This window comes from Rhea americana, unplaced genomic scaffold (genome assembly GCF_003343005.1).
Source record: "Rhea americana isolate MKP2758 unplaced genomic scaffold, rheAme1 scaffold_88, whole genome shotgun sequence".
NCBI lineage: Eukaryota > Metazoa > Chordata > Aves > Rheiformes > Rheidae > Rhea > Rhea americana.
Genome location: NW_028187066.1, coordinates 2,071,591 through 2,084,229, shown reverse-complemented (window position 1 = coordinate 2,084,229; position 12,639 = coordinate 2,071,591). Strand labels below are relative to the sequence as shown.

General features: G+C 43.0%; 1 protein-coding gene across 2 annotated transcripts in view; it reads right to left on the bottom strand.

The window, feature by feature from the left end:
• Positions 1-1,776: 1,776 nt before the first annotated feature.
• The window catches only part of SRGAP1 (SLIT-ROBO Rho GTPase activating protein 1), a 152,899-nt gene continuing 142,036 nt past the window's right edge, over positions 1,777-12,639 (bottom strand). For both annotated transcript variants that reach the window (XM_085323847.1, XM_085323848.1), the window contains exons 19-22: positions 7,864-8,044; positions 7,135-7,269; positions 6,659-7,004; positions 1,777-4,918 (exon numbers count right to left, since the gene is read on the bottom strand). In XM_085323847.1, coding sequence (XP_085179973.1) covers positions 4,541-4,918; positions 6,659-7,004; positions 7,135-7,269; positions 7,864-8,044 — 1,040 coding nt within the window. In that variant the 3' untranslated portion in view covers positions 1,777-4,540. The remainder of the gene's footprint in view (positions 4,919-6,658; positions 7,005-7,134; positions 7,270-7,863; positions 8,045-12,639) is intronic.

Here is a 12,639-nt window from a genome sequence, read left to right as displayed (position 1 = left end):
CATTTGCACCCGGTTTTGAGYATGCCATTTAATGCCTTAGCCAGTGCCAAATTCTGCGTGTCCCCTCCTAGCACGGCCCCCCCTCCCTTCAAGTCTGACTTGGCACCTCCGTGTAGGCRCCGTCCTCCCGCGCGGCGGGGACGGCGCATCAAACCGCCCGGGCTCGGACCCGCCTTGGTTTTCCCTCTCTTCCCGCCGGCTCTGCCCGTGTTGGTGGCCGGGAAGGCGGCGCGGCGGCTGGGGCAGAGCAGCCCCCTTCCCGGGCTGCAGGAGCCGGGGCGGCGCGAGAGGGGCCGCGGGCACGAGGCGGGCGCAAAGTTAGCGTCCGTGGCACTGAAACTCCTCCAGGGCTGCACCGGGCTGCTTGCTTACGACGGGAGGTTGGCGTGCAAAGTTATTGATTTAGCTGTCCTTTCTTACACTGCTGTTCCCCCCGCCCCCAAGAGCTGAGCTCAKGGAAAAAAGTAACACTAATACATGGAAAATGTAATGGTGCTTTTCAGTACCATTGCCAGCTAATACTTTGGCAAGTTTTAGTTGCTCCCAGTGTAGCTGCACCACTTAGGTTGCAGTTTTGCTTAATTAACGTAGAGGTTCACCTCGCTAAGCAGCCACAGACCGGCCACGGTTCCCTCCGGGCAGGTCGCTGAGGCACAGCCCAGGTAATGGGTTACCTGTGGCTGGTAATGAGAATTTAAAAACTGCCCTGAAGCACCTGGGATTTCCTTACCCAGTCTGTGGAGGACCTGGTGCGACCCACAGAGGTGCCAGGTCCTGGAGCTGGCCCAGCGCTCGAAACAGCTGGTTTCAGAGAGGCGACGGGCCGAGTTTCGCCTGGAGAGCTAATCGCACCGTTTTCATCGCTGCCGTTGGCTTTCATCATATGCCGTTCAGTTAATACGCGTCGCTCAGCAAGGCAACTCCCCCCCCTTTGCTTTGCCAAGGGCTTGGAAAACCAGTGGGTCCCCATTCACCTGCCAAAGCCTTTGGCTGCCTCTACCAAAGCCAGGCTCTGCAGGCTTTGCCACAAAGCCCCAAAGCAAATTAGAAAGTCAGAGCAGTGCAACACCAAAATTACATGTCAAGTTAAACATCAGGTGGCTTYGCTTGTTCTTGTGTTTTCTCATTTACTTGAAAGTTGATCGAAAGCTGCCCAGAAGCCTCCATCCCTACTACTGCAAGGGCTGGCTGCGGAAACTGGGTTATGCAGGACTTGAATGAAGGCTGCCCTTTGCCTTCCCTTCYGCAATTTCTTGGGCTTCTTTTGTGCAGCGGAGGACGAGAAGAAATATCTAAAGTAGGTCACTGGCCACCGAAATGCACAGGCTGTCGCCAGGGGCTGAGGGCAGCTGCAGCCTGCAGAGCAGCCGCAGSAACCGCTTCACCCCGAGCGGTGCTGATGGGCGAGAGTACCACGGCATGGCACCCTGTGCAGCCGCCGTGGGGTCTTCTCCTGCTTCCCTCTGGCCAGGTGATGCCCCATCACCACAGCACACGGGACGAAACACCGGCGCCTTTAGCTGCAGCTGCTGCCCCTTATTGTTTTTGTTTGTTTTTAAARCAAAGATTGGAAATCTTGGTCCAAGTTGGTTTTCTTCCCCCAAAGCTCTTGGTTAATTGAAAAATCCCTCCACGGCTCTCTGCCGTGATAGTCCTGGGTTGAAGAGAAACCCCTCTGAAGGCAGGCCTGCCTGAGTAGGCACATTCCTGGCTACAGAAATCATCCTTGACAACACTAAAAAAAAAGCCCCTACAAAAAGCAAAAGTACACRCACAGACAGAACTAGCTTCTTTATTATAAAGATACACTATGAGGAACAAACCTGAATGTATACTGAAGCTTGTAATGGTACATGCCAAAATGTACAGTACTATACATAAAAGTGCATTGTCACAACAGATTAACAGTACATTGCTCTTCCAGAACCGTGAACTCTCAACGCCGTTATTTGTTCCTTGCAAACGGAAGGAATGCAATGGGGATGCAGCCGTACACGACCAGGGAAGGGCGCAATGGAAATGCAACAGTACAAGAGCAAGGCTAAAGCTCCTCTAAAATTTAAAGGCACTTTCACATGTACATACTACAGATGTACATTGACACAATTAGGTAACAGTCAACAAGCAGGAAGCTACCAGTACTGCAATTTATCAAACTTGACAGTAAAGGACAATACTGATTTGATTAGGTGTGTAGGAGTTACCCTTTAGTACGCCTGTAGTTGTAGCAGTCTTTCCTGTTACATATCCACTTACTATACTCTTAAGTATCTATAATAACCATCAAACTACACATTTAACTGTGTGAATGCACTAAATGGATGCATTCACTAAATGCACTGTTTCTAATATTTTCTTTTGCTAAACAATTTCTAATATAAGCATTATGGAGTCCAGTACAGTTATTTAAACATACAAAATTCCCTATGTAATTTAAAGATACAGGTATCCATCTCAATTATGCCAGGTAAGTTATTTTAAAAACGCTAGACTAAAACTGCATGTAAATGAAAGCTGAAATTCCAGTTTGTTCCGCTGATKCTAGTAAATTTGGGAACTACTTGAAAACATTTTCTAAACAAGTGGCCAGCCCTAGAGACGAGCGTTAGTCTGTACCCGGGCCGTCGGCCCTTGCCCCGCAGCAAAGGGCTGGACGGTCCAGCCAAGAGGGATGGAGAGGCGACATGGACTCGGCTGCCCTGCTTGGGCTGGGGCACAGGCAGCGGCTCTCGCTCGCTGAGCCTGCACGGGCCCCCGCCGCGGGGTACGGCTTTGCAGCTAACCACCCCGCCGAGGCCCCCGGCGCGTCCCAGCTGGCTTCGCGCGGCTGCAAATACCGGGAGCAGTGGGAAGAGCCCTGCCGGTTTGGCTTGTGGATGCAGTTCACGGGATGCTTTTCACACCAGAGGCCTTGCATTACCTATCTACAGAGCGTAAACCAGAGCAGGAATAAGCAGCTCCTAAACAACAACAGGAAATTACTCCTGTCACCTTGGTAATTATGTTTATCCAGTTTTGTTGCTACTCTTCCCCTCCCTAATTCAATCTTTTTTGTATAGTGAGTGGTACAACTTAAAGCTCTCCACTGCTGAGATCTTAATATAACAAATAATTTGAGGAAAGACAGATTTTAAAGCCAGCTGGGCTCCCATAGGTAGACCTCAACTGATTTTGCCTCCCCCTCTTCTTCAATGAAACTTGTTCTATGGACTGGATGTTGGCAAATATAATTCACAGAAATAATAGTATGGCTTAGTGTTGTAATGTGCAAAACAGCTGTACATTTACTTCACACGTAACAGTTTCACAATCGAGCGCTAAGCAAAGCTGACGGTCTTCACTCACACACAGACACCTTCTGTCATTAAAAGGAAAAAGGGGGGGGAAAATGGTACGGAAAACTTTCGGCAGTGTGACTCGAGGTGGCAGAAGATGGGCCGCCTGTCCTGCGCCTGCCCCCTGCACAGCTGGCCGGAGGAGACCCTCTCCAGRGCGGCCCCGCTCTTGCTGCAGTCAGCACAGCTGAGGAAATGAGCACATCGGTTGCGCTGTGTAAGACAAGCGGCAGCGCTGGCTCAGCTTGCAACTCCTCTGACTGTTACGAACCGAATCGTGTTTTCAGTTGGACACTGAGCAATAAAGTCAAYGGGACACTTTGCTGAATTACTGTGCAGTTGATCCCTTTAATCTCCTAGCACCCTGCCAAGTGGACCAACAGATTCATATGCTCTCCAGAGCTTGACTCACTCAACTGTGACCTTTAAATGGATTAAATTTTTGTGAAAAAATGSAACATCAGGGAAAGAAGTCCCAGTTTCATGAAAAAGGCATACAATTATAGAGAACAGCAAAAGGAGCTTCTTTACACGATCTTGAAGATATGCTTTTCCTGTGACTTGGAAGGATGCTTTTTATTGGTGAGACTAATGTGATCTCCATATCTATTTAGCACTTGTCTCTGGTAAGACTGCCAACAAGAATGCTAAAACATGCTGCCAACTGTGAGTGAGTTTTTTTGTTTTTTTGGTGTGTTTTAATTAAGAAAATGTGGCCTGGGATGACTTAGACATTCCACACAGACCACTTGCTACACTTCAGTTCTTAATAACCTGCTTGAGATTTCATTTGGTGACCTAGAAATCAGAGGTTCCACGTCCCTCAAATTCCCCCCGCCCCTAGTTTTGTGCAGGATCTCTTATTATGTACCTACAGTAAGACTGTGAAATATGGTTCAACGTGGCAAGCTATTTGTGATCCGTGTTGTTTTTATTACAAATGGTGCAGCATCAAGTTTTCAAGTAAGTCTATGTTTGTATTTTAAAATGATGCACAATTGTCCAGTTCTTTAATTGAAACCATACAAAATACAAATGCCCATGTTAATGTAGCTAGTTTCAGACAATACATTCAAAAACACTGAAAAACAAAGCCTCTCCAGTTATAAACATGAACAAATGATGTTATGGAACCCTGACTTCTATCGTTAATCCATTCCTCTCCCTAGCGTAGCCCAGCCGTGTGCTGTGGGTGGCTGAGCTTTTCACATTGTGCAAGATTTGTCTGTTGGACCCTGGGAAGGAGGGGAAGGTCCTATGCTAGGATTAGTTTTTGGAAGAACAATAGGTTTTGGCCTAAGAGCAGGAGGTTTTAGCTGCACTCCCATTCTAGGGGCCACCATGGGCTTGAAAGTACTCATGGTGTCACTGGAAGAACTTGTGCTACGGCGAATCTGAGGCTCGGAGCTCCTTAAAACTACGCTGTGGAGGGGGCTCAGTGACTCTGTGGAGGTGGCAGGTGTGGGGCTGTTTTTCATTTGCTCCAGGGTGTCCAACACCACGTCGGGGGCATGCTTTGCTGAGCTCTGCCGCTCCAGCTCCCGGAGCTCGTTCAGCGCCGTGTTCATTGTCTCTTCGATGTCCTGGGTGAGAGACCAGAGAGAGCAGCACGTCAGTGCAGTTGCTACGGAATACGAAGGACAGAAGGAGCAGGGGAAGGGGGCGGAAAATGCCTGAATTGTTATGCAAACCATCTCCTCTTAAATGAATATTATAGTACTAAAGCCAATTTCCACTAGATTCATTTAATTGTAACTGCCAAGACAGCAGCTTTGGCTGAACATTACAAATATTTTTTTTTGTTTACCCAATGTTAGAATGTCAAAATTCAGCTAAAATAAAACAAACCCCGCAAATTATTTTACTACGTGACTGTTAGGAGAATGGGCATTTGCTTAGGAACAGCTTTTTTTTTTAATTGTGATGATTTCTGTCATCTCTTGGGTACTGACAGCTATTAAGATTTTAATCCACTTGCTAACTCTTAGTTGACTGCACCCCTCTTACAGACCCTAGGGTGTTCAGGATCAATATTCCCTCACAGAGATTATAAGATTGRTTTCCTAAGGAAACAAGCCTAGTGTGTCTAAGTCCTCTCTCCTCCTGTTTCTCTCAGTTAAATTTTAAGGAGAAAAAACTATAAGACATTTTTCAGTGAGCTCACCTAAGAAATTATTTTTCCTATCAGTATTTCTGATCCAAATGCTAAATAACATGCTAAGATTGGTCTACCACTTTTTAGTGGTACTAAGCTCCAGACAAATAGTTAAAAATATCTGATGATTCCTGCTTGCTCACGGTAACTTTCATGTAGGTTAATCAAAATTCAGGTTCTCTCACTGCCAAATATTCACTAGTCTACGCATGAAAAAGATTAGCTTCAGCCAAACAGCACTGGTGTAGCTCAAGGAAAGTAAATAAATAACTTAAGAGTAAAAGAAAATAGTAACAACATTTACATTTTCTAACTCTCTAATATCTGGTTCAACTTTCTGAATTAACCATGACAGTCCCTTCTGTCCTTCATTAGAAGCAGAATTTGAAAGCATTATCAGTACATTAAATTTTAAAACATGAATGACAGCCTGTAGTAGAATACTTTCATAATTGTATTATACCGTCAGGGTGCCCTTAGTAATCACGTTATACTGCCTAGTCAAAAYTGAGTTTTGATGAGAGTGATATCTATTTGCTCAAGACCTGGTTGTTACCAGCTTTGTACAACAGAACAATCTGATCGTTGGGTACTCCCTATTCCATCCTTCTCATCTCTTCCCTGCTGGGAAAGAGACTGGTGACTGTTCCCACAGGAATAAGAYGACCCATGATTTATGCTGGGGTAACTTCTTGCACTTCGTGTTCTTAGGCACAACTACAAGCACCAAATCAACAAAACTATATGAAAACTATGTGATGTCCACAAGACTGAAATACAAATCGGTGTTTTCAATTGCAAAGGTCACTGCTAGCCAGTCACAGCACTTTTCTGCATACTATAACATTAAGAAGTAATTGAACACTGATTATGCAAGTTAGATTAGGCCAGCCTTCWTCAGAGCATGGAGATTTACATAACTGTTGTAATCATATATTCTCCTGGTGTTCTGGGTGGCAGAGGAAATTTCATTACAGTATAACGGGAAATTATTTCCTTTTATTGCTTCTGCAATGTCTATTCCCCCTTGTGCTTCTTCCATCCAGGATACCTTAATGCATTGTCTTTCCCATGCTCTCTGTTTAGAAAGCTAAGTAAAATATTCTACATACACATTTGTACTAGCGTGCTTTTTCCAAGGGGAAAAAAAAAAAAAAAAGACACACACCTGAGCTATTGACTCTGGGTCCAGTGGTTTATGGTCATTGAAACCTGTGTATTGACCAGATGATGTAGATCTTCTAATTGGAGGGGAATCAATCTTCTTCAGAGAGTCATGCCTACTGATGTTGGTGAGACTGCCATGCCCAGGTCTACGCCTCCTTTCAGGGCTATCTGCATTGAGGTTGCGATTTTGCAGGAGGGCTCGGGGACTGCAGTGAGTTGCCAGGTTGGGAGAACCCAACTCCATGGATGAATTGGAGAGAGTATGTGGTGGATGCACTGGGCAATGACCATCACTGCTTCTGCCAGGSCGTCTCAGAGGAGGGGGAGGCTCTGATCTCTTTCTTTGCCTGCATGAATGGAGAAATACTCATCAGATAACCTGTCATGACCCACCACAAGTGCATGAAAAGGTAATTGCTGTGTTACTTGAGCCGTGAGCTCTGAGTACTGCTGCAAACCTGTTATGCCCAAGCTTACCTTCCTAAATACACATCAGAGTGACGGTCCGTGGGAGAGTTCATGTCCTTTGATGATGACTTGTCCTCGGTAATTGGTCCACTGCTGGCCTCACTGTCTGCTTTTTGGCTCAGTGTATCTGAGAAAGTATCATCCCTGAACAAAACACACGATGAGGTGAGAAGAGTTAGTGTGACAGAGGGCATTTTGGCACTCCTAGCTTTTAATCCCCTTAAGAAATGAAAAGCAGGCTTGCTATGATGCACTGTAGTCCCTCCATGTCTCCAAAATTGCTGATAATCCTTCTGTTTACTGAGCTCCTTACATTTTGACTGTAACTTTCAGTAAGCAGGAACGCTGTCATCTTTGGCAAAGCACATGCTTAATACTATAAAACAACAAAAATTTAGGGTTGCATTCCTCCAACTGGTGTTATTCTGAAATTAAATGTCAGCAATTGCTAAAAAGAGACAGTCTAACTAAAATAGGAGTAACTAAAATAGGTGTAGCAGCATCTGTCTCTTAATGTATAGGGAACATATGCATAAACAAAGCAGCTTAGCCTAGCAGTAGTATTTGGTTAAGACCTGTCAATTCAGGGCAATAAAGATAGAAACAGCCTGTTTAGAAGGCAAACATTTAACCGATTTGAGCCTGCAAAGCACTGTTCCATTTGGGCATTACTTTATTAACAGCTTCAGTATGTTTTTATACCCCACCAAGAACATTGTCACACTAGACACTGCTTACATATCCTGCACCACTATGTACTGGTGAGGAACAAGGCCATCAATCCCGTTGTGCCTGCCTTCCCACCAGTCTTCGGACGCTCGATGATATAAAAGAAGGGAAGCTCCTTTTTTGAAAGACAGTTCTCGTGCAGATCTTCCAACATAGTCAAACTTGGCTATAGCTTCTATAGGCTCACACTCTGGGAAGAGGGAGGGAAAAAGAACGGTTGTCAGATTCCAGATAGGCTTATCTGGAGATTTTGGTTTCATAAAATTCATATATTGTTTTTACTTAGCACTCATTAGGTTGCAAAGCTGACAGAGATCAGCTGAGCTAAGGCAAACTTCAGGTATAGTTACAATATGTCCCTTACAGAGAAATATGATCAGCCTGTGMCCAACTGTGAAACATCTGGATTGCTTTGGAAGCTGTATAAAACTGAACAGAACTGAAATTATGACTACAATAGCTGGTGGTGGGAGAGAGCCCTCTGCCTCCTGATGCAACAGCTCTTTCATGGATGCAGGTGAGGCAAAGAAGACCTCTGAAAATAAGAGGAACAAATTCAGGTGAATAGTAAGAAATCTGAGGAAGCAACGTGTGATACAGCAGAAGTAAACAGGAGTGCCTTTAACATCTGCAGCAGCAGAGGAATGAACAGGCAGGATTTCCCTCTGCCTGAGTAGGGATGCRCTGCCTAATTGGGCTGTGTTAACAGCTTTTAAATCCTAAAGTTACGAGACTTCCGTTTTTTATGTGACGACTGTGCAGACCCACAGTGAAAAAAACCCCTAGTGTTTTACACAATGCTGAGCCTAGTGCTTGAATATGTGCAAGCTTCCCCTGATGCCCTCTTGGGTAAGGCAAACAGATCCAGATTGCCTAAAGACGACTCCTGCGCAAGGGCAGTCCCTGTGTGGCCTGAAACTGCTTAAGGCACTTCTGGCTGCTCCAACATCCGACGTTCCTCTGGTTTCTTCTGGGGAGCTTGGTATTTTTTGAAGTCAAACACTGCTTACTGCAATCCTGACTTGTCTCCACAGTGTGGAAAAGCTTCTCCATTAAGAAATAATAAAAGATTATATTTTTTAAAACCTGTCTTTCAAAGATGAAATTAAACCCACATTTTCTTTACTCAGTATTCTGGTAAATTCATCTTACACTGGTAAAGGATGCTAGTCTGCAACCTATGCTGAGTTCAGAAATGATGTCAATGAAGGGCCCCTGCTGAACATCTACTTGCAGACAGCATCCGAGCTGTCAGAGTATCCCCTTGGCATCAGTGAAACAGCTGTGATTTTAGCAACGTCTAGCTTCTTCTGCACAAAATCAAATGCAACTGAGCTCAAACAGATTAAAATTTGTCATTGCAGTCTCAAAATATAAAGGAAAACCTGCAAAATACTGGTTTAAAAATCACACACTGTTGATCTGAATAACTCAAAGTAGAGCCCCTGAAATGAGAAACTTCTTCACGTAATTAGAGCAATATTTAGATGGAAATTAACATCTGGGCTAATGACTAGCATAGCAACTTCCTGTCTGGGGCAAATTAAAATCGCTGAGGCTGTAACTCCCCAAAGAACCAGACTTATAATAAAAACCACTGTCCCTTTATGACAACATTTTGTGCAGGAATTTCTTTTTAAAATTAATTTCATCCTGCAGCATGAAAACATAATGATAGTACCTTTATTGAGGTTATAGTCTGCAGATGTTTTTTAATAATTTGCCCAGTCTGCAGGAGGCTGTGCTGTGGTTTGCTGCTACGCAGTCAAGTTAAGAGCCATCAGTGACAAACTGCAGTGCATTTTGGTTAGTCAGGAGTTACAAAATGAGAAACTTTCCAGAGATGGCATACAGTGGTATTTTTGGAAAATCTGGAAAATTTTAATGCTGGTATACGTAATAGTGACATATTCTAATACTAATACATGATCATGTTTTCATTTCTAGAGAATGTATCTAAAATACACCATGACAGAAAGTATAGATGTGACAAAGCGATTAGAGGCATGGAAAGACAACATTGCCATGTGAAGAAAAAGTAAATTAAACATGCCTGTTTATCTTGCATCATACTATAAGAAAGTGATATTAAATCAAATGGCTGTAATATAAACTGATAAAAGGAAATGCTGTTTTTACACATATCATGAATGTAGCTTGCAAAATTAATTGTAAGAAGAKATGGCTTATCTCAGGTAGAATTCAAAAAAGGCTAGACATTTGTATTAACATACATTTACATTAGATGTAAATTATGGATTATGAAAGAGGGGAAGCATAAACTCCCAGATTTCAGAGAGAAAGTCACCCACTAATGGGCAAGAATCACAAATGCAAGCAACCAAMCAGCCCCCCTTTACAACAAGTAGGCAAGTGCGTGTACATGTTTTTGCTTTTTTTCTTTGATCATCTCTGAAGCTAACTGATAATGGCTATGGACACTGGAGTGACTGATAAACCTCTAAACTGATTAGCTATGGAATTTCCTGTTTCCACATTAATTTCAACAGATGACATAGTATCACACACTTGTGCATACAGGTCTAAATCTCTTCTAGTTTACAATTTAACGGACTAGACTAGAAATAATTCCATCTCCCTTAGCGGAATTACACTAATGTAAGAGMGGTGAAAGATGAGAGGCTATTTTTTGTGTTCTCTCATGTCCTGTACCTCACTCCAGATTTAAACACTTCCTCAGCTGCCTGAAGGAAGTTGCCCCATTGGAAACAGCTGTATGGGCTGGTAATGTACTGATAACAGATGTGACTTACTTCTGAGACTTATTTGTTAAATTTCCTGGGTAACAAACCCTACTTCCTCATGGAGGAAAGCTCAGTACATCTCATACAGTTTTCTTAACAGAACTTCAGAAGTAAGTCCAGATGGATTTTATTATTTTGAAAGGGGCCTTTTGCTTGCTTGGGTGCTCCTTTTACATGGACAGCACTTTCCTATAGCAAACAATACTCTGATTTTATTTCTTAAATACTAATTCACCTTTTTACGAGTCAAACTTTAATAGTTAAAACCAAAATAGCACGACAGTTACTCCTAGAAATAAATGCATTTTGAAAAGCTAAGCCATTTAATATCAAGGTTACCGAATGACAGACAAGCATTTTTCACAGAGGCAAAGGTGATGAAAGGTGAAATTTGGGAGCTGTATCTCAAATTCTGCATGAAACTGAACTGTAATGTCTAACAGTAAAATTGACAGCTTGGAAGGAAACATAATTACATTCCTCTGCCCATACCTGGGGGCATTTGCCTACAACGGCAAGAAGTACTTGATGACATATATGATCTCAGCAGCGATCATCCCTGGTGATTCAGGTAGAGATGGAAGTGAAAAATTAGGGCAAACTGAAGAATTGTGGGAAAAGCTTTAGGGGTCCTGTTAACCAGCAAGCTCTGTTCTCACTTTTTTACATCTGACCCCAAATTCTGTTAATACTATTACTATTACTGGTGGCACAACACAGTGTACTGCGCTTAAAAACCAAGGTTCGATGGCAAGTAGATCTGTCCAGATCCATCAGCTCAGGAGAGGGGAAAGGGCATACAAAATGGAGGCGCCAATTTTAACCTTACGACCAGAGGGCCAGATGTGGTACTAACCTCCCTGGTGGCTTTAAAGCAGTGCTGTGCCGCCCTCTGCACCGCAGGGCACCAGGAGCTAAGGGAAGAGGGGAAACCACCCCCTGCGCTTTTGCGAGGGTTAGCAGTTGCTCTTGCTCTGTGCTTCCTCGGTTACCCTGGATGTGCCCTGCCTGCCTGGAATTCAGCACATCCTAAGTTCCCTGGGAACACTAGCGTAGTTCCTGATGTGTTTATGCTCTTCTGCGTCCCACCAAAGAACAGTGGCTTTGCAATTTCAAGGTCTTGTCCTCAAGGCGGCAGTTCCCTGACTGGGGAACAACAAAAGCAAAGAAATGTTGCAAGGTGTTGACAGAACAGAATTTGGCAAAAAGTTGATACCAGCATGAACTACTGAAAAGCAGTAAAAATAGGACATATTGGGGACACAACAGTAACTTATAACCTTACATGTCCCTGTAATTTTTGCTTTCAGTAGAACTACTGTCTCATTTTCTACCTCATATTTATGAGATATCTATGAACAGTATGATATTAATGATATGTATGTTTTTCCAGCAGAAATAACCCATCTGTTCAGTTTCCTCAGGAAATTCTCTCTTACTTCCTTTAAAAACAAATCCTTTTTCATACGCCTCCAACAAGAATAAAAAAATCTCCAGTAACTTAAAGGCAAAGAAAATATTCTAAAAACTGCTTGAGCAAGACATAAATAATATCTTTTGCATTTTTGCATAAGAAGCACTATGAAGTAAAGGTTTTCTGCAGCAAAATTAGATACAGGTAGATTTATTCGTGCCTCAGCTTGAGTCCAAGTGGTCTAAMCATCACGAATTAAATTTAATTTCTAAATTTAGGAGAAAAAATAAACTTATGTGTTTTCCTTAATAGGGTTATATTCAGCACATTTTTTTTAAAAAAATGAAAACATTATAGTGAAAAATGTCTTTTTGTCCTTTCCTCTTCCCTTTGCAGCGATCAACAGAACATGTGAGTAGCCTTAGGAAGAAAAAGGAGATTTATATGCTTAAAATTCAGCAGTTATAAAGTATTTATATGCTCAGTTGTAAGTCCCAATCTTCTTTTCCTCAAGSTTCCAGGTTTTACCTCTGCAGAAATACTCTTTTTGAAAGACTATTGAAAAAAATGTTTGTTTTGTAATTAAACAAACATTCTTAGTACTAC